The sequence below is a fragment of the Pelobates fuscus genome, chromosome 2, assembly GCF_036172605.1.
Source record: "Pelobates fuscus isolate aPelFus1 chromosome 2, aPelFus1.pri, whole genome shotgun sequence".
Classification (NCBI taxonomy): domain Eukaryota; kingdom Metazoa; phylum Chordata; class Amphibia; order Anura; family Pelobatidae; genus Pelobates; species Pelobates fuscus.
Genome location: NC_086318.1, coordinates 259,177,134 through 259,200,132, shown reverse-complemented (window position 1 = coordinate 259,200,132; position 22,999 = coordinate 259,177,134). Strand labels below are relative to the sequence as shown.

Genomic DNA, 22,999 nt, shown 5'->3' with positions numbered 1-22,999 from the left:
GCCAAGGACTTTAAACTATTACAAACACAAATAGACCGCTTCGTCTGGGCCAACAAACGAGCCAGGATACGGAGAGACATCCTCTACCTCCCGACACGGTCCGGAGGTCTTGGCTTACCCCATTTCCTCCACTATTTCCACGCAGCACAACTGGCTCAGATTAAAGCGCTACACACCCCCATAGGGCTGAAAAGATGGGTGGACCTTGAGCACGACCTATTTGGCCAAGATTTCCCTTCCCTCTACATCTGGGTCCCAAAACAAGCAAGACCACAACTCCCCCCCACCACACCAGCACTCGACACCTCCATTGCAATCTGGAACAAACTTTCCATAAAACATGCACTCACTTCGAACCCCTCCCCCTTAACACCAATTCTGAGAAACAAACACTTCACACCGGGCATGACTCCAAAAGACTTCGCTCACTATGAAGAAAATGACCTCGTACGGACATACCAATTCTTCCGGAACCAAAAAAAAAAAAATCACTGCATTCACAGACCTACCTCAAAACAGACCATTCAACACGCATGACTTCTTCCGTTACCTACAAATCAAAAACCTCCTTGAAACCCCCACATATAAACAAGCCGGTCTCACACAACTCACAGCCTTCGAACAAGCATGTATACATGCCCCCATACAGAAAAGCCAGATCTCCACAACCTACACTCAACTACTCAAGACGACTGGGACCCGGCCCCCAGGGTATGTCATAGCATGGGAAAGGGATCTGGGACCCCCCGCAGACCCCACAGACTGGTCAGCAATATGGGAAGCCACAGCGACTAACAATATGCGTAACACATAAAGAGCAGGCATATAAAACCCTAATGCGCTGGTACCACACCCCCCTAAAACACAAGCAAATGGGACTATCCGCATCCGATAGATGCTGGAAGGGGTGCGGCCACAAAGGAACATATTACCATATGTGGTGGGACTGCCCCCACATCACACAAATTTGGACAGACATAGTGGCCCTTGCCTCAAAAGTTTTACACGACAACATCCCAAGGGACCCATGGCTATGGCTACAATCCAAACCACTCGAAGATACACCGCGAGCCCACAACAAACTGCTAGCCAAACTAGCCTTAGCCACTAGGAGAGCCATAGCCTCCCACTGGGGTGCACCCACAATCCCGACACTCACAGACATAAAAAAGAAAATGAACGAAGCCAGGTCAATGGACAGCCTATCGGCGCTCATACACGACACCACAACACATTGCAATAAAATATGGGACCTGTGGCTCATGGAACCCTCCACCGCCACTTAAGAGATAGAGGGTAAAGAAAGAAAATATAGACAAAAACAATAGGGAAACAAAAGGACAAAACAGAAATAGATAAACACTCGATAAATGAAAACATGAAGAACCATAACTACCCACTCAACTCACACACCCCTTAGGCACGAAATACACTGAGGGACCAGTAACCAGGTAAGCAAGAAAACAATAACTTGGGTCGACTCATGAGGACCTAACAAAAGACATAGGAAGCGACACATTCACCACAGGCAAAGGTCAACCCAGTCTTAAGAAAGCGATTAAGCAGGCAGTCTGTCCAACCTATACTCAAACCCCGGTTTCAAATGAAATCACACAACAGGGATAATCTTAAAACTACAAAAACAACTTGAGTCAACAATGAGAAACCACTCAACCCAGAGGTCAGGGACGCCTACTCACCCACCCATCACCCCCCCCCCCCCCCACAACCCCACTGGACACCCCAAAGTGGGGGACCCCCCAAAAAACACTCCACCCCTGAGTGATGTTACTCTACTCCACCCCTGAGTCAGGTTTCCCCCCTACACCTATCAAAGGTTACTGCTTAGTTACTGCTCCTCATATCGCCACAAAGAAACACGAACGTACGTTCAAACTCGTTTGTATATGTTTTGGTTGGGTTAAAAATGTTTTAAAAATCTATCAGAACTACATCGCTCACGAAGACATAACGTTGTATTACCAATGAACCACTCCGCCTACATAGGCCTCTCTATATCACAATGTTTTGGTAGGCGACCAGCTCGCACTGTGGCTCTTACATAAACCCACGTAATACCCCTCGTGCACTGTATGAAGACACCCTTACACCAATGAAAAAGGTCCACGATATCTGCGCAAACGCCAATATAAACACACGGCACACGAAGAGCGCACCGCCAATTTTAACCACCACTTCTCTCTTCTGTACCCCCACCCCGAAGAAGGAGTTTTCAAAAGAAGACCAAAGGGAAATAAGAGCCAATGGCACAAAAAACAAAGTACCACAGCTTGGCCTTTGACCCCCTCCCTTCTTACCCTACCTGGAAGCCCACACTTCTGAATAATACCCCTAATAGTGGTTATGAACACTCAAAATGCAAGTAATCATTATTGGTAATTTGTTTGCTACATAATGTAAAGGAAAATGTACCCTACCCCCCACCCTTCTTATTTCTGTTCCCCACCCCAAACCTTAGCCCAAAAACAACAGATACCGACTAGCATGTAGAAAATGTTTATTTGCAACTAAAGCAGGTGGAAACTACCAACAGATAATTAGTATATACGTTTGAATTGTTTGCATACTGTAAAAAGTACATGTCTATTTTGAAAAATTTGTACCACAAACTAACTCCCCGTTTTCTTTCTGTATCCCCACCCCATAAAACAAAAATCTTTCAAAATAAAGAATTTATAAAAAAAAAAAAAAAAAAAAAATTCTGGCCATCTATATAGAATGTAACAGTCATGTGTATTTACAGGTTATCCTGGCGTGGTGAAATCCGAGACCAGAAGACTGCCCCGGTAACTTAGAAAGCTAGGGCGGCCATCTAGCATTGAAAATTCATGCTACGGTCTCTACTACATAGGACTATCATGCCTTTCGATTTTAATTCCATGAACAAATGGGGAGTTTACTAATGAGTCTCGGTGCCGTCAATCATCTGACGTGAGAAACCTGAAACTCCACCTACAGTACCCCCCACGTGGACACACAATTGAAACGTCACTGATGACATGCCACGGCCTCGATCCGGATTGGTTATATCACACTTAAATACCCCAGGCTTTTGGGTGATAAGGTTTATTCCCTGAGGAAGGAGTCTTTGAACTCCGAAACGCGCGTCGGGTTTAGCTCGGCATTTTCTCACCTCACTTGAGCACGCTTTTATGCGCTTGAAGGGAACTTTCCCTCACTTTCCTTTTATTTTCCTGCTTTAGTTTAATCATTTAACTTTTCATTTGGAGTCTAATCCGCAGGTGTGACATAGGGACATCGTGTTTAGTGTTAGCACAGAACACCCACAAAGGTGTTAACAGGAGATTGTAGGGAACTAGCATAGTGATGTTTTTAGTAGCATTTTCTAAGGATTACAGCACCAACTGTCTGTATGCCACATCTCCTAGTGCTCATCTTTTATTTATAAGGAATCAATTCATAGCTATCACTCAATAGATATTTCAGCTATGCTCTTCTAATTAAGGCTTCCTTCCTGGTGTCCCAGTATACACTTTGTATTCTTTATTTATCCGATGATCCCTGTAATGGAGTGCAATATTAAAATCCACGATCTCCGCTGGTATTACAGGTAAATCCACAGTCAGCGCTGAAAAGTAAGGCAATATCCCAAATCTCCCAATAACTGGACGAAACACAGTCTGGGAGTCAACTGAGGTCTTTATTCACAGCTTCCAGTATTTATGCAAGTCCCCATGCAAGGGGTTTCCAGACAGACTTAGCAGGGGTAATACATTAGGGGACTACATGGGGGACTTAACATTTCTCCGATCAGGCACTGCTGCACGAGAGGGATACTCCCACTGGAATACACCGTTAAGTGGATTATCTCCTCGTGCAGCAGAACCGACAATTCACATTAAAATCCATAACTTTCGTATAATTCGCTCTTTTTGTACGAATGAACGGTCGGTAGATAGCTGGGGTTATATTTTCGTGAGAATACCGCTCAGATCCCAGCTACAACTACCGAACGGCATACGAAATAGACTTAGCCATCGAGTTCGGTTTAAAACTACCGAACACCGATGGGAAACAATGTGATACGGGCGGAACTCCCGACCGCTCTGGAAGTCCAGCGGTGTTCGTGTCGTCGAGTAGCAGTTTTCAGTTCCAGGCACTCGACGACCAAACACCGCTGAAGAGACAAAGGATCCAAGATGGCCGACCGCCGCGTGGTCGTTAGTCGAACGACGGCCACCTAGGAAAGCCTTTAATTACCGATTGCAACATTGTTGCAATCTGTTACCAAGCGCCACACGTCCCTTAATGTGTGGTCTATCAGGGGGGCCCATATTCGGTTCACGAACAGCCCGGATAGTTGCTGTTCGTGAAACAAAGTACTTGAATGCTAGCGGCTTACGGCTGCTAGCATACGAATTACAATGGCCACATAAGACATGGCAGAATACATGCAGAACATAGCATAAAATACAGACAACCTTTTGACAAGTAAAGTCCAGTGTTCCAGAAGTGGCTAGGTTTGCCACAATCCCTATTCACCAACAATAGGGCATCTTAATTGTTTTGTCAATCCACCTTAGATTTATTCAAGGAAAAATATTTGAGTTTATGGGGGCGTGGCTTGGACGCCGAGGAAGATGGCGGCGTAAACCGTGAGCTCCCCACAGGCTCAGCAATAATCCTCACCTGAACAGCACCCCAAACCGACACCATGGGAAAAACCCACAGAACATCGCAGGCTAACCAGCCCTCCAGCACCCACAAGGGAGTTCAGCACTCTGCCATGCAACAATTCCTCGTGCCGCCGGCTCAACTGACCTCGCAGGCCTCTAACGACTCAGAGGCCTCGGGCCTCTCCTGCCCGCCCTCACCGCATGACGACCAACATGGCAGGAACAACTGCCAGCACCTTCAGCCGGAATGGGTCGAGCTGATCCGGAACCTACCGACCAAAGCGGACCTGAAGGAGGCCAATGCCGCCCTCGATAAATCCCTCTGAGGAATTACGCACCCAACGGGAATACATCCAGGGCACCCAGCAAAAAGTAGCCCAATTGGAAGCAGACTGCGACCATATGGCGTCGGCGCAGGCCGCTAAAACAAGCAGGCTCCAGCAGCAATTGTGGGGTGTGGAGCCGGCTGGACACACCCGGGGAGCAGGACTCTGGGAGGAACCAGGGGAGAGGGGAGAGTGGGAGACCTGGAAACTAGAGCAAGGGCTCCGTACCGGAAGGGATAAGGAAGCGACCCCGCATTAGAAACATCCATGCGGAGGAGGCAACAATGGGGGGGAAAAATCACAGGACCAAACACACTACGCGCAATGCAGACAAGACCGGGTAACACACACACGAACTGTAACCACACACCACGCACTCTCCACCGACATGAACAGGACGGAGACAGCAACACGCATAAGGTGGGGGGGGGGGGGAACGTTAAGACGTGGTCATGGGAAACTTCTGGGGGAGCCGAGACAGCACACTGGACAGTAAGCTTATACAGGCAACCTTTTGGCTTACACTGCATTAGCGCCGGATTTCGCCTGGCCACAGTTACTGGTTTGATAGACATGTTGTCTAACGCACAAAGCGATATGGTTTTATAGATGTTTTCAATGTTATAACTCATTTATCACTGACTTATTCCCATGCAGGCCACAAGGCCAACCTAATCAGAGGCGAGGATTACGATATCATGCTTACACAAGAATCGCATTGGATCCACATGGGAACGACACTGGTCTGTGACGGTTACAGCTGACTAAGGTGAGTTCCGACAGTTATGGCATGGACACAGACGAGGGCCGCAAGGAGAATCTGGGCCTCCTTTCACTACCCCACGGGAGAGGGCATCAATAAAAGGTGAGCAAGCCACAGGGACCACAGGTGGTGCCGTGCGCTGTAGCTCCCCGACGCCTACACCCAACCGCCACCACACGGTGACGAGACCCTAACTTCCCCTACCCACACACCTACCCTCCCCATCTTGCTCCCCCTCCCCCACTCCTAGCCTCCCTTCAACTGACAGAGTACCGAGGGGGACAGCATCCTGCCCGCCCCACCCAGCCCGCCATGGCACAGATTCCTGCCCAACTTACCGTCATGACCATTAATGCCAGGGGACTGAACAAGCCGTAGAAGCGATCAGGGGCCCTCAAAGAATTCCACACACATAAAGCCTCGATGGTCATGATCCAAGAGACACACTTTAAGAAGGGCGACAGACCTAAACTATCAAACCACCAATACCCACATGGGTACTTCAGCGACTATCATGGGGGTAAATCTAGGGGGACCGCCATACTAGTGAACAAGCGAGTGCCATTCCAGGAGGGGGGGGGTGCCTAACAGACGAAGAGGGCAGATTCCTATTCCTCAAGGGCAAAATTGCTGGGCAATCCTACACATTCGTGACCATATATGCCCCAGATAGACAACAGCACCGCTTCCTCCTCCGAACACTAAACAAACTGCACGCTTTTTCTGAAAGGATCCTGATACTCAGGGGGGGACTTTAATGTAACACTAGACCCAACTTGGGACTGCTCCACCGGCTCGTCCCATACACCAACACAACAGCTACACTCCCTCAAGACACTCTTATGCAAGTACAGACTGGTCGACTGCTGGAGAGCCCACCACCCAGATGAAAAGGACTTCACATTCTTTTCCCACCCGCACCAAATCTACACCAGAATAGATCACTTCTACGCCACACAGCATGCTCTCCCCCTAGTGGTGGATGCGAACATAGGAGTGGTGACATGGTCAGACCACGCGCCCGTTACCCTTCACCTTAAATCCCAATTATACTGACCCACAATAACTAAATGGAGACTCAACGAGTACCTTCTGGCCAGAACCGACTTAACGAAACACATAAGGGGAAAAACTTAGGGACTATTTTCTGGACAACCCCCCAGGACAGACAACCCCGACGATCAGATGGGAAGCCCACAAAAGCGTGATATGGGGACACTTTATACAACAAGGGGCCACACTTAAGAAACAAATCGAAGCCCGTCTAACCAAGATTCTGACAGACATCCAACACGAGGAAGACCTTAAACGCGCACCACACCACACCCACCAGACGCAACTCTTACAGCTAAGGCAAGATTTAACCTCACTACTCCATTCTAAGTTTCACAGAGACGTGATCAGGCACAAAGCTTTCTTTTCCCTGCACGGAAACAAGAGCGGCAAACTCTTAGCCACGATGCTAGCTAAAAACCGTCAGCTTACCTACATAGACAAAATCAGAGATAATCGAGGCACACTACACCGTCTCCCGACCCACATACTGACCGCAATACGAACATACTACTCCGACCTATATTCCTTACCACAACCGCACACAAAGATGGCGAAAACACGACTTCAAGACCAAAAACGTGCATATCTCAATGCACACCCGTCTCCGACTATAGACAGAGACACATCAACACTCCTAGACGAACCAATAACACTAGAAGAACTGACACTAGCAATAAAACAAACAAAACCAGACAAGAGCCCCGGTCCAGACGGCCTCCTACTGAAATATTACAAAACCTTTGCAGACAGTCTGTATCCGCCGCTGGTGGAATTTTTCAACGCGATGAGGGAAGGCCAATGCATCCCCAAACAGGCCCTGATGGCACATATCACCATACTCCCCAAAGAAAGTAGGGACAGAGAACATTGTGGGAACTATAGGCCAATTTCCCTCATCAACTGTGATGTCAAACTCCTCGCAAAGATCCTGGCAACGCAGCTCCGGGCGTACATCCCCATGCTGGTTCACCCGGACCAGGTGGGGTTCGTGGGGGGCCGCGAGGCTAGAGACAACACTATCCGAGCACTTACCCTTATGCATGGCAAGAGGGGAGGAGCTGGACGCGGAGAAGGCCTTCGACAGAGTGGGGTGGACATACCTTTTTGACACCCTGACACACGCGGGACTGGGACCACACATGAGGAGGTGGATAAAAGCTCTATACCACGCACCGACGGCCCACGTCCTTGTCAACGGGGCACTGACCACCGAATTCACAATACACAACGGCACCAGACAGGGATGCCCCCTATTCCCCTATTGTTCGTCTTGGCTCTGGAGCCATTCCTGACACACATCAGACAAAACAGTGACATCAAAGGGATCACAACCAGCGAGGTTCACCACAAAGTAACCGCTTTCGTTGACGATCTACTTTTCTTTGTCACCAACCCGGAAATATCCCTCCCCAACATCCTACTCGCCTTTAAAGAGTTTGGAGAGATCTCCAACCTAAAAATAAACGACACTAAATCCCATATCCTGAACGTCAGTGTGCCGAGCAGGCGCGCTGGCCCTCTACGCCAGAGTTTCCCGTTCCAATGGGCTTATCAAAAGATCAGATACCTGGGAACCTGGCTAACCAGAGAAAGCAAAGACCTCTTCCAAGAAAACTTTGCCACCACACTCACTACCTTCCAAAAAGACATGAGGGACTGGGCACACCCACACATATCGTGGCTCTGGAGGATCCAGGTCATAAAGATGAATTTCCTCCAGCAACTACTATACTTATTTCAAACCATCCCTATCAAACTCCCAGGTGCGTTCTTCGCCTCACTTAGAACAGCCACGATCAAATACATCTGGGATGGAAGGCGTCCCAGGATGAAAGCCAACATACTCATGAAATCCAAAGACGGGGGGGGACTAGCACTGCCAGACTTTCACTTGTACTACACAGCCACACATCTCCTAAAGGTGATGGAGTGGACGAAGAGCGGGGTCCATAAACTATGGAAAGTGGCAGAAGAGTCAGAGGCAGACGTGCTGCTAACAGTCATACCCTGGGGGCGGAGAGACCCGTGAAATCGAGATATGTCCCCATACACACTATGGACGTGTGACGCAGAGCCTCAAAGACACACGGCTTAGCACCCTACCCCTCCCCCTTAACACCACTGACACACAACACTGACTTCACACCGGGCCTAGATCCAAAGGCATTTCAGGGAATCCTCCCGGCCCCGATCCAGAGACTGCACCACATAACCACCAACGGCAAGTGTAAACCACTGACGGACATGCTCGGAGACACTACACCCACATTCCTACACAGATTTAAACATGCACAACTCTCCGCCTTCGTGCACACCCTACCACAGGGAACCGCACTCACCAGAGACCGCACGACATTCGAGACACTATGCAACGACCCAGACCCACTACCACATGGTATCTCTTTCTTATATACTATGCTACAGACAGAGACCCCCCCCACTGACAAACCCCTCTTTATGGGAAAATGGGAAACAGCACTGAATAGGATGTTCACCGAAGCGGAGTAGGAGCAGATATGCTACCTCACCCACCACTGCTCAGTACACAGTAAGACCCAAGAGACAGCCTTTAAAATCCTGACGAACTGGTACCGCACCCCACACCTCCTCCACAACATTGACCCAGAACACACCAACTTATGCTGGAGGTGCGAAAGGGAGGTGGGAACCGCGATACACATTTGGTGGGAATGCGAGGTGATTAGGCCGTACTGGGAGGGTATACACGGAATACTGGGGGATGTTCTCGGACGCATCCCCCCACTCCCCCCCGGAACCGGCAGCAATGCTCCTCCTAGATCTAAATATAAGAAGTCCATGACAATTAGGAAACTGAACATAGCCCAACAGGTACTCCCCCAATACTGGAAGCAAAAGATAGCACCCCTCTAGGCACATGGTTCACTCAAATGTAAGAACTCAGGGCAATAGAAGATCTGACCATGACAGCCACAGCTTCGCACCAGACTTACGCGGAGACTTGGACACAGTGGCTACTCGAGACCGCCAAAGACACTTTCACAAAGAGTATTAAGGGCAACAACACTACAGAACCCCCGACCCCCCCTTCCCGAGACAGATACTGACATGGGACTAGCGGCCCATTATCGCATCACCTTCACGCTCCAATGCGAAACAAGAAACAGACACCGCTAATCAGCAAAATTATATACACGATTTCAAACCTTTGCATAAACCTACTACAGTAGATACCTTGACACACACCTTACTCCACCTACTGAAGTAGACATACAATTTAATAGTACATGTAAAGTTAAATCGCACACAAGCTGGAATGCGACACAGTCAAGCAACCCACTACACCACTCATGGCGACAGAAGTAGAGTGGAACACTGCCACAATAATGAGACGAAACAAACTTAACACAACACATGGGACATATGCACTGATAACAGCTTATGTAATGTAAGGGACCTGCGTGTCCGACAACATTGCGGGCCTGCGAGCCCAACCACACATATGACTAACTGAACCCAACAAATTAGCAAAATGTCTATGTATGGGGACCTGTGAGACTCAAGGCCATCCAACACGCTGGAGAACGAACTGCTGTGGGCCCGATAATACCTATGACTACCGGAATCAACCGATAACATATACTGGTTTATGCGGAGACCTGCGAGTCTCAATACTACCTAAATTACGAAAAACACAAATAAAGATTATTTTTACAAAAAAAATAAATAAAAAATATTTGAGTTTATTATCCCCCTGTTGATCATTCCTAAAGGGCTCTCGTTACATTCCTTAACCCCTTAAGGACACATGACGTGTGTGACACGTCATGATTCCCTTTTATTCCAGAAGTTTGGTCCTTAAGGGGTTAAGTATCCATATTGCTATGAACTGCCATTAGCTGTACTGATGCAGCACCACAGGGGAATATAGTATCAATCAGCACCATCATTTGGGTATACTGACACTATATTTGACTTCTATCACAAGAAGGATTCAAAGTTTTATTGTATTATTGTTGTTCCAAGGATACATAGTTTCACATCACCAAAGAAGCTAGTGTGCTTTTTCCTTGCATTTTTTACTTCTTTCTCCAAGTAAGCTCACTAGGTATTTTTTGTAAGAACGGCGTTTTCGTTATACCTATACCAGCTATTGGGAGCTCCCCCTAGAGGGTAGTTCTCCCATAACAGTTTTTCTTTTGTGTTTTCTATATACAATTACAAGCCCTTATTTTGGTGGAGCTGGTACCACCATCCTGACCAACTTCCCTAGTTTTCGATCCAATTTATTGTTGGTTGAAGAAGAAGGGAAACCTTCTATTTTATTAAATGTATTGTACTTTAGTCTTTATTTGTATCAATTGTAAATTTGTACCCAAAGATGGTGCTTTATAAAAAGTATAATAAATGCATTTTGACTTCACTTTATATTACCATCGATTCGCACTTTAGTTAATAACCGAGACCCAGTAACAAAAGCATTCACACTATGCAATTGTTAATCAGTACATATCCCTTACATTAGAATATAGAAAGCACTCCCTTAACACAGCAAAACTTGCATGATATCTACTTTGTCAAAAATATATGTAGCAAATACTTAAAGAAAATACATACCGAATTATATTAATCAGTTGAGCCAAAGAAAGGTCCTGTGGAACAAGAAACTTTATTTTATCCAGACGTGGCAGATACTTTTCTTTAGGATATCTTTCTACGACGACCTGAAACAGAGTGTTTTGAATGAAATTAAAGGAAGACTTGAAGTGTATTTTAAAGGAACACTCACACAGTGGTTATGGTGCCAGAAGTATCTTAACACTCCGCATTGTAAGAAGTCAAATGGTTTGATTTATTACCTGGGGTCTGCCAGGTGCCGCGCCAAGCCTCTGATGGAATGTCCTGAGTAGGTGCTACATTAACTCTCCTGATCACTAGCTAATGAGTGAAGTCCTGCACTGCAGGAGAGAGACAGATAGCTTCCAGTTCATTGTAATCAGGACCCAGCCAAGGGCAGACTGACAACTTATGGGACCCCTGGGCAAAAGGAGATCATGGGCCCACCCTTGTACCCACCAACTTTCAAACTTTACAGAAATAATTGTAATGGTGGAGGGGCTTCAGTGGGGAACTGGAGCTGTAGCATGTGGGACTAGGGCTGTAGTGGGAAGAATAGGCTCTGTAGTGGGGTATATGAGAAGCAGTGGGTGGAGAAAATCTGTAGTGGGTGATAAAGACAATAGTGTGGATATGGGCTGTCATGGAGGACTAGAGGCATTTGAAAGCAGTGGTTTACTTGTGTGCACTGCCACCCAGACACATCAGATACACAATGACACAAATGTACACAATGACATTCATACAGATACAAATACTGACACACAACGATTACATATTTTTAGCTAACCCCCTGCTTCCATACCTTTTTGGTGCAGGAGGGTGGCTTCCTCGGGTCCAGTGGCATCGGGCTGAGTGTAACAGGAGTCTGGTTCATGCTCTCCATCAAATCTGTTCCTCCCATCTCCCACACGGCTCATTGGTAAGCTGGGGCTTGAACACACTTTTTCCCAGCACCGTGGCTTTACTGATCAGGGGCATGGTTAAATTTTTAAAGGGCCGTGGTGCCTGACCGGGCGACTGATCAAAGATGGGCATCGGATGGCATTAAGTGCATGGATCACCAGATGGGCCCTCTGAACCATCGCGTGTCATAGTAGACTGGCCAGATTAAGTTTAGGTGCGATACTGCCACAGAGTGTCTGGGCAGAAGGCTTCATTCCTCAGTTGGGCCCTCTGACTATGTCCAAAGTGAACGACTGCTCAGTCCACCCCTGGGCCCAGAAAACTCCAGATAAGAAGAATGGAGTCGGCAGGGCATGCATGTCACCATAGTCGCTACAGTTCTATGGTTCTCTAAGTATTCCCTTCAGGGCTATCAGACATTTTGGGGCCCCTGACAAAGCACAAGGTCTGGGCCCGCCCACGCCCTACCTAGTCTGCTGACAATGATGCGGGACTGAATGTGGTGTGTATAGTGGAAGTGAATTAGAATGTGTGTAATGGATGTAGTGTTTGTGTGTATTAGATATTGTTTGTGCAGTGAATGCAGAGTGTGTTTGTGTAGCGGATGCAGTGTGTATAGTGAATGCAGAGTGTGTTTGTGTAGCGGATGCAGTGTGTATAGTGAACGCAGAGTGTGTTTGAGTAGTGGATGTAGTGTGTTTGTATGTACTAGATGAAATGTGTATAGTGAATGCAGAGTGTTTCAATTTGTGGTGGATGTAGTGTGTGTACTGCGAATACAGAATGTTTGTGTAGTGGATGCTGTGTGTACAGTTAATGCAGAGAGTGCGTTAGTGTGTAGCGGATGCAGAGAGTGCGTTAGTGTGTAGCGGATGCAGAGAGTGCGTCAGTATAGTGAATGCAGCGTGTGTGTTGTGTCAGTGTATGCAGCGTGTGTGTTGCGTCAGTGTATGCAGTGTGTGTGTTGCGTCAGTGTATGCAGTGTGTGTGTTGCGTCAGTGCGTCAGTGTGTCAGTGTATGCAGTGTGTCAGTGTATCAGTGTGTGTAGTGTGTGTGTGTGTGTAAATGGGCAATCTAGGGTGGGGGTGAGGGTGAGGGGGGGTAATTTTTTTAATTACATTTAAATAGTTTCTCCCCCCTCCCTGCTTACCTGTGTCCAGGGAGGGTGGAGATTCCATCCCTTGTGGTCCGGTGGCATGGTGGGGCCCCCCGGGTTCCCTGTTACCGCAGAGGGGCCCAGGCAGCACACTGCCTCTTCTCATCTCTCCTCCAATAACTCTTGCGAGACCCGCGGAGCGTTGCCATGGCAACCGGGTATCGCGAGAGTTACTAGCAGAGACGAGAAGAGGAGGAGCTGTGTGCTGGGCCCTCTCTGCGGTAATAGGGAGTCGGGGGCCCGCGGCTGCACACACAGATCGCGATATTCGCTATCTATGTGTGCAGGGACGGAAAGTGGGGCCCAGGACTACCAGAGCAGTCCGGGCCCCCCAGGGCCGCCGGGCCCATGACAACCGTCATGGTTGTCACCCCCTGATGGCGGCCCTGATTCCCTTAAGCATATGGGGGATATGATAGAACCATTTAAATACATAAAATGGAGTCAACACAGTAAAGGAGGAGACTATATTTAAAAGAAGAAAAACTACCACAACAAGAGGACATAGTCTTAAATTAGAGGAGCAAAGGTTTAAAAATAATACCAGGAAGTATTACTTTACTGAGAGGGTAGTAGATGCATGCAATGACCTTCCAGCTGAAGTGGTAGAGGTTAAAACAGTGAAGGAGTTTAAGAATGGATGGGATGGGCATAAGGCTATCCTAGCTGCAAGATAAGGCCAGGGACTAATGAGAGTATTGGGCAGACTAGATAGAAACCATTTGGCCTCTCTATCTGCCATCACATTCTATGTGCAATATTACAGACTTAAAAATAAGTGCAGCTGGTGATAAAAATGAAACAGCTTTTCGGAAATGTTGTAGTTCTCATTTCAGTTAGGTAATACCAACACAGGTGAATGTTCAACCTGTAATGCATGCATCCACCTACCTCCACTTATAATTTTCTGATTTGGGAAGATTAAGGACTATCAGATACAGACAGACCATCTGTAGTCGTGAGAAAGTGTGGAAAGGAACATATCAAACAGTACATCGATTACATAGAGATCATTTTTCCTTTCTATTGATTTTTATGATCATTTGACAATTACAGGGATACTACATGCACCAAAACAACCTAACCGTAATTAAGTAGTTTTAATGTATAGACCATGGCGACTCGAGGAATAGTACAAGAGATACCACAGACAAAACTGGTGGGAGGCACCAATTTTCACCACTAAATCATATTCGGAGTAGTGGATAGAGATAGAGGGGATAGAGATTGTAATGGGTTCAGGGACAAAGGGGCTGTAAGGGGTGCAGGCAGGGCCTTTTTGGTACTTTATTAGGAACATCGCAAAGTGTTCACCTGTTCCTAATAAATGTGCATGTAGAATATTTGTTTGCCTATACCGGCTTTCTTCAACTAGCATCTAAACAATTTTGTGGTCGGTGCCAACTCCGGGTCTGGTTGCACACATTTTCCTGCTCATATGAATTGACTGCAGTTCCCCTTCAATTTTATTGTGGGATTTCTGCAGCCTCTGGTCATAGATGAGAAAATCTGTGCTGGGAAGAAAGAGGGCTTGCAATAGCTGCAACTATTGCAAGCTTAGTTTTCATTATCTCAAAGAAACCATGCAAGATGAATTACATCCATTTTGTTTCCTGCAAAGTATAACTACTAAATTGTTATTCATTCCCCCACAATACAGTGTTAATTTAAGTGCCCCATGTACAAGAAAATACAATGAAAGTTTCAGCCCCTGACTTTAACATCTTGAGAAAAGTCCAGTAATGGTCCTGAAACTTTTCCTACTGCATGCCTGTTTAAAATAAAAGTTTATCATCAATCACTCAGCTCTCTCTCAGTGGATGGGTTATAGGATTCAAGCTTGGCACCAGATTAACATATTTAATCTACAGCCCTAGCAGTCTTAATATGACTGATCTCAGCAGCCCTTCAGGCTTAGTCCTTATTAGTACACGTGTTGGAGACAAACCAAGAATCCTAGGATTTAAAAAAAAAAAAAAGAAGTACACTAAAAAGTGTAAAAACAGCAAGATGAAAATGTCAGTAAGTATAAAGAGGGAGTTTTGGTGCATGGAAACATGAAAGCACAGTTGAGGGCTGTGCAATAAATATGTGCCGTTTGTTTTGTTACAAATTTCATGCCATTTGGACATTCGGATGCTTACGAAGTGATTCAGATTTCTGAAAAGTGGCAAAACAAGAGAGAGGGAGGGAAAATAATGTGAATGATGGCAGGAATCTGGACCAATAAGCCAATTTCTTTTGTGCAATGTAATGCTTGCTCAACCCGGTTTCACTATTCCCTGTCCAATGAAATTAGCAAATTTTTGTGATTGGTTAGAGAACAGCCAATTAATCATGATTTTGTCACTGACACTTGGCCAATGAAGGGAAAAAAAAAAAAAAAAAAAAAGAGTCACTGAGGTGGGATAGTATATAAATCACTGGTAGACATGTGTGTGTGAAGAAACTATACCTTTTGTTTTGTTAACATTGATTTTTCTCGTTCGGTAGATAAAACTACTGAACATCGGCCACCCCCCTGGCTCATTAACTTCAAAGCAAACTGCAAATTAACGGCTATCCCTGTGTGGCCGCCGTTCGTATGGCTGAACGCCACGTGTTGTACAAAACGGCAGTCATCTTGGCAAACAAAAAGAGGGAGCGGGACTTGGTCGTCAAGTGTCTGGAACTAAAAAAAAAAAAAAAAAAAAAAAAAGGCACCCGACTTCCCAAACGCCAGTCAATTTCGCGAATGCCTGCTTCTTTTCATCGACCAGCCAGGAAAGCGCTATTAGGTAGGTTTGTTCCCACACACTAGGGGAACAAACGCTACCCATGAGCCAGTGGAACAGTGCATGGATTTGTTCGGTTTTAGAACGCCCCGAAATTATGACTTCAATGGAAATCCCGAACCCATCTGGGTGATTTTTGGATATGTTGGTCCCCCAGATTGGAGCTATCAGGGGATGTGACTGTTGTGGGTACTTTCGGGGAGTTATTAAAATGTATGTTTTCTGTGCCCGGAGATAATGGAGTTTAGTACAGTTCCTGACTCAATTATCTCACAGGCACAGGGGAGGGATTATCTTGTTTTGTGTGGGAGGGTCCTGGACCTGAGAGCTACTGCAGTTATAGTGTGTTCTTTGCCATAGTCCCCCCTCAGGTAAGGTGGGGAATGCCCTTGGAATATGTCACAGTAAACCCCTTGCATGGGGACTTGCATATAAACCAGCCAATTGGCTGAAAAATTCTAGTTTAGGCTGATGTTTGGGTATACGTCTGATTGTTTTGAGAGTTTACTGGGATACTGCATTTTCTTCTTGAGAACATCTGAATCAACACCCGAACTGCGAGTTATAATCACTCAGCCTTTAGCAGTTCGGGAGGAATTGAAAGTGAATGGGTATCTGAAATACCAGCATTCCTAACAATGTACAATTCGTTCTGAATGTACATTCGTATGAATTTCACGCAATTCGGATGCTTACGAATGTCCAAATCACGAAGTTCGGAAGTGCCAAACCGAATGCCATTGGTCCGAATTGCCGAGGCAGACAAATTTTTTTTTACTTACCCGAATTTCAAAAACAAATTTTTTGCCCAATCAAATCCCAACCGTGCAACACTCTATATAAGATCCCCATATGTATGATGAATTGCCAACATTTTAATATACATTTAAAAAATAACCCAACATGCCAACATGCTACCGAAAAGGGTACAGGTTTGACCTATTTTATGGTCTGCTATCCAGAGAAATATGTTCCCCTTTAACAACAAGCAACAGAATAAATGTAACTCCCTTTCTTTACTTCTCTATCTTAGGTGCACTTGCAACCGAATTTTCCACTGCATTTGAAAAACACCATGTGCTCCACTTCAAGTAAGAGAGACCATAATTCTCCAGCTGGTTAAAATTCTCACAAACTCCTCAGTTGCTTGCATTTGAAGTAGTTATTCTAGGATGTTCCTCACAATTATAGTTAAAGGGACACTCCAGTGCCAGGAAAACAATCCGTTTTCCTGGCACTGCAGGTACCCTCTCCCTCCCACTACCCATCCCATGTTGCTGAGGGGGTGAAAAACCCTTCAGTGACTTACCTGAGACCCCCGACGATGTCGCCGGCGGTGGATACCTAATGCGCGGCAATGCAGCGCGCATTAGACCTTTCCATACGGGAATTGAGCGACGCTGGAGGCCCTCACACAGCGTGAGGACGTCCAGCGATGCTCTAGCACAGAAAACCTGTGCTAGAAACCAGGAAGTGCCCTCTAGTGGAGGAGTTAACCCTGCAATGTAATTATTTACAGCTGCAGGGTTAAGGGTAGTGGGAGTTGGCACCCAGACCACTCCAATGGGCAGAAGTGGTTGAGTGCCTGGAGTGTCCATTTAACTTTGTTTTCTATCCGGCTACCTTAAGCCTTGATGTATATTATTTCTCAAAGACAAAAAAAGCAAAAGTTGCTTTTCTGGAATGTATTACTTTGTATAAGACATCAAAAATGACCTAAACCTTGTGATCAACTTAATATCATCAATTTTCTTTTAAAAATGTATGATTAAATTTGCATGCGGACTGTCAGTAATTGTAAGAATTATTGGTACGGACCTTACATGGAGGTGCCTGTTTGCAGGATAAAGAGGCATGGATTTCTACTTTAGAATTATTATAATTTTTTTTATAAAATATGAAACGGTTTAATATAGATATAAGTAAACATAATAAAAATCCAGACAAGTGACAATTCCCCTTCAATATTAAAACCTCACTGGCTTCTTGCATAACACCTCTATACAAGAGTGCTACAAAATGTTATATTAAAAAGCCCCTGGAAATATATTATTTTTTGCACTGCAACGTCTAATTACTTATTGCTCTCTTCTGTAACACTATACCTTTAATTGCTAGATTTTGTAAAACATGGCTTAAAAAAAAATATATAAATAAAAACATACATCACTAAGTTATCAAAAGCCAAATACTCCGTAAAGCAATTACATAAAAACAAGTAAGATTAGCAGGATTATTGACTAAAGTAAATATTGCCGAAAAAGGAAAATAATTTCAAATTGTAGTCCAAACTAGCCAAAATGTAAAAAAAAAAAAAAGTATATACATACATACATAAATAAATAAATAAAAAAAAAAAGAATCACCAAGCCAGCTATGACAGTTCAGCTTTTTTAGTTTAAAATGTGGAACCCACTATAAATGCCCAACAATTAACACTTGTGGTTTACTCACTAAGCTCTTAATTATAGAGAAATTAAATTAAATTCAGTTTAGAAATGTAGACAAAAAATAGCTAATCTTGATAAATTCTTTAACTCTATTTTCATGAACTAGTTTCAGTTACGTTTTGCCATTCAAAGCTCTATTCTCTATAAATTGGAATTTAGTAAATGGACCACCTTAATGACTAGCCCGGTTTATATTCCAAATAGACTGTACATTTTATATAAAATAGAGCATTTTACAATTGTGTTTTAACATGAAAAGTATCTTTACCGGGATTTTTGTCGGAAACTTTGCTTTTATTCCAATTACTTCTCCCTTTCTGGCTGCTGTGAGAAAAACAGAAGTTTGTACTATCATTAAACATTTCTTCAAATAAAATGTACTTATAATTTTGCAAATTACCCAGACTCTTTCGCTGCTTGAATGTTTTAAAAGTGCAATCCTTTTGAGAAGTCCACATTATCTAGAACAATAGATACTATTGCACATAAAAATTCCACATGTACCAAAACTAAATAACATAAATGGTGTTAGTTCCTTTATATAGGTGTGGCACAACTTAAGTCTCTACTTCCCCTGTGTTAGGGAGGGGCCTGAAGAAACCTAATTGTATTTCAAATAAATGGATAGAAAATAAGTAGGAAAAAAAGTAATGATAGTATAATAAAAAATATATAACATTCTTAAATATGCTTTGCACAAATAATAAAAATGGTATACTATGGAATACGATTTTTATAATAAATTAAATAATATCTGACAATTAGTAAATGTCATGTGTTATTTCAACATGTTGCTTGTTGTGCTTATTTCAATTTATCTTTAAACTTAAATATGTATTTTTTTACCCAGTAGTACACTTTGTTTTTGGTAGTTGAACACCAATTCTCCTATCAATTCCAGTGGGACAATGTGGGGCTACTCAGATATTAGAGGTAAATATATATCTGGTAACTAGGACTCTCAGGTCCACCACATTTTCCTGGATACATATCAGTTATCCATACTGATGTGCGACACATAAAAAGTGCTGCCCTGAAATATGTAGGATTCCCATGCTGGGGTGGAGGAGGGGAAAAAAAATCATCCAGCACTAATAACTTCACACCATTTTATGCCCTGGGTCTACTTACTGTTTAACAGAGATGTTACCGGTCCCCCGCAGCCCAGTCCCCAATTAAGATGTGGTGGATGGATATCAATGCATAGACTTTTCACCATAACAATTTTATACCAGGGACTGGGACATTAATTGGCTGAAAGTGCTCAGCTCATGCTTTTAGCTTTTAAAAGCCCAGTGCCCCTGGTGTGGTGTGAAGCAGTGTCCACCTCCATCATTTTGGCATTGGGGACCAAGTATCTTTGCTAAATAGTGAGTAAGCTGTTTAGTAGTGATTTGGGACCTGGCGCACCAGATGCCAGGCACCATAGCCACATTTATCAGTCCCTTTAACCACCATCCCTCTATTTGATGGAATTATTCTAAAAAAGCAGCTTCTCCTCCTTTTGTAACATCATCCATCTGGATGATTGCTGATCTCAAAGAGAAGCACTGGGGAACTACTGGCATGTTCAACAATTACCGCCCTCAGCCTGTCTCCATTCTCGCCAATCAGATTCTTTTTACAGATCTGAGAATCCAATTCTCTATGAGAATTCAAAGCATTCGATGATATCATGTTGTGCATGCTGACACTGAACGCGAAGACTTTTATTTAAATTATTTAAAGTATTCATAATGGAGTGCCTCTAGTTGCTATCTGAATAACAGCCACTAGAGCCAGTCTGACTGACAAATGTAAACATTGCTATTTCTCTGAATAACAGTGTTTACAATTGCCAGAATGCAAAGACAGGGTCTACGCGCCAAAACCACTACATTAAGAAATAGTGGTTTTGGTTTTTCAATTGTTCCTTTAAGATACCTTAAATTAGAATAATGAAATTTACAGTATATGTAATATTGAGCTTGAAGCCTCTTAATCCTAGCTACCCATATAGCAATATTTATTACTAAAGTGAGAAATCTCCAGAACAAGTGAATTGCAAATTTAAAGGGATATATATAGTCACCCAGACCCCTTCACCTCATTGAATTGGTCTCGGTGTAATATCCCTGTCCCACTTAGTCCTGCAATGTAAAGAATTACAGTTTTAGACAAACTTCAATGATTACTTTGCAGGACTAAGACTGCCTCTAGTGGCTGTCAATCAATGACATAGGAGGATGTGGAGAGTCGACCCTTTACATGACAGGGGGTGCAAGGGAGGGAAGGACCAGGTGGCACTATAATGCTAGAATTACATTTATCTATTCCTAACACTACAGAATCCATTTAAGGCCAAAATAGCCAAACTGGAAGAATTTTCAGCTATTTTGGCCTTAACTTTGAAATTCACTTAGAATTCACATTGAATTCCCAACAATTCTCACCAGTTAATAACCCTGATAGTTACATTGTATTATAGGCTGAAAGAAAGTGCAAACTGCATTTGTGAGATACAAACACATAGGTCCACCCTTAATAGAGAGCAAAATGGGCAGCTGCTCAGGGCCCCATAATCTGAAGGTGACCCACAGATGACTCCCGTGTATCCTCTATACCAGGGTTTCCCAACCCAGTCCTCGTATACTCCCTCACCAGTACAGGATTTAGGGACTACCATGTTGTGTCTAACATGGTGTTTTTTTTTTTCTTTCTAAAAACACCTTAGACACAACTCGGTAATCACTAAATCCTGGACTGTTAGGGGGGTACTTGAGGACTGGATTGGGAACCACTGCTCTATGCCACAGGTTTTCAGTTGACATGATCACCTCTTTTCCACCCCCATTAATCCTTGCTGACTGCGTTCTAAAGTGAAAGTGCAACTCAATGCTAAATTCAGCACCTGCGTAAACATCCTTTTGGGGCAAATACCCAAAATACAACAAAAGGGGAGTACTGTCTCTGAATAAAATAAGTTCAATAAAACTTTCAATAAACGTTTAATACTTTTTAAAAACATATATAAAAAACTATATATGTACAATTAGAAGGATAAGTGCTTTCCCTATTATATTCTATTAAATGAATCAGTAAGTAGGATCAAATATAGCTACATAATTATTTACAAGGTTGATTCTTTTTTATTTTTTTATTCTTTATTTTATTCGTGCATAAGATATACATGAGGGATTGCGCTACCACGACATGTGGTGCACCAATATTAGCATTCACGTTTATACATATGGCATTAAAGGGTAACATTGCACTTTTTTTTTTTGGTAGATAAGTATACATGGTTTTAACCGCAGCTTCACCTATAGTATGCTAGACTAATCAAAACAGTGTCTAACAAGTGAACCTAAATGATTTTGGTTGCATATACAGGCAATTAGTAACTATTTTCTGGTATAAATCAAAAGGAACATTGTTGGTAATAACAATTAGTAGACTGACCCCTGGCATTTTATTTGATGCCCTGACGTGAGTAAGAAAGTAACTGGTGGTGTGGGGATACATGCAGGACCGGTGCTAGGATTTTTAGTTACACAGGCGAAGATGCATTTTGGTGCCCCCCACCCTCGTTTAAAATAAGGTTCATACAAACACAGAAATAATCATACAGAGACATACAGACACAGACAGAGACATACATGCAGGCATATAGACATACATACAGAGGAATACCGTCATACAGACACATACATACATAGACAGACATACAGAAACATACATACAGAGACATCCAGGCATACAGACACATACATACAGGCATACAAAGACATACACGCATACAGAGACATGCCGTCATACAGACACATACATCTATACAGGTATACAGAGACATACAGGCATACAGACACATACGTACAAAGACATACAGGCATACAGACACATACATTTGTACATACAGAGACATACAGGCATACGGACACATACATTTGTACATACAGAGACATACAGGCATACAGAAACATACAGACACATACATGCATACAGAAACATGCATACAAAGACATACAGGCATACAGAGACCTACATACATACATACATACATACAGAGACATACACAATTACATACTAGTTCAATATTGTCCCCTGGATGCATGCTGTCTGGCTCCTTGGAGTCCTGTCCTGCAGCCCAGCCCCATCACAGGGCGCCAGCCGCGCTGTGTGGTACACAGGGAGCAGGGATATGATGTCATTCATATCCTCGCCCCCTCCAACACATGGCGGCGGGCACCTGGTCGCAGGGGTTGCAGGGCTGTGACCCCTGCGACCGCGGTATGTACGCCAGTGCATGCAGATGCACACACAATTAAAGGACC

General features: G+C 44.2%; 1 protein-coding gene across 1 annotated transcript in view; it reads right to left on the bottom strand.

The window, feature by feature from the left end:
• MAP1LC3C (microtubule associated protein 1 light chain 3 gamma) overlaps nt 1-19,178 on the bottom strand; it is a 57,471-nt gene extending 38,293 nt beyond the window's left edge. Inside the window, exons 1-3 of the mRNA XM_063441233.1 lie at nt 19,087-19,178; nt 18,955-19,010; nt 11,400-11,506 (exon numbers count right to left, since the gene is read on the bottom strand). Of these exons, the coding sequence (XP_063297303.1) occupies nt 11,400-11,506; nt 18,955-19,010; nt 19,087-19,144 (221 nt within the window). The 5' untranslated portion in view covers nt 19,145-19,178. The remainder of the gene's footprint in view (nt 1-11,399; nt 11,507-18,954; nt 19,011-19,086) is intronic.
• Nucleotides 19,179-22,999: the final 3,821 nt, after the last annotated feature.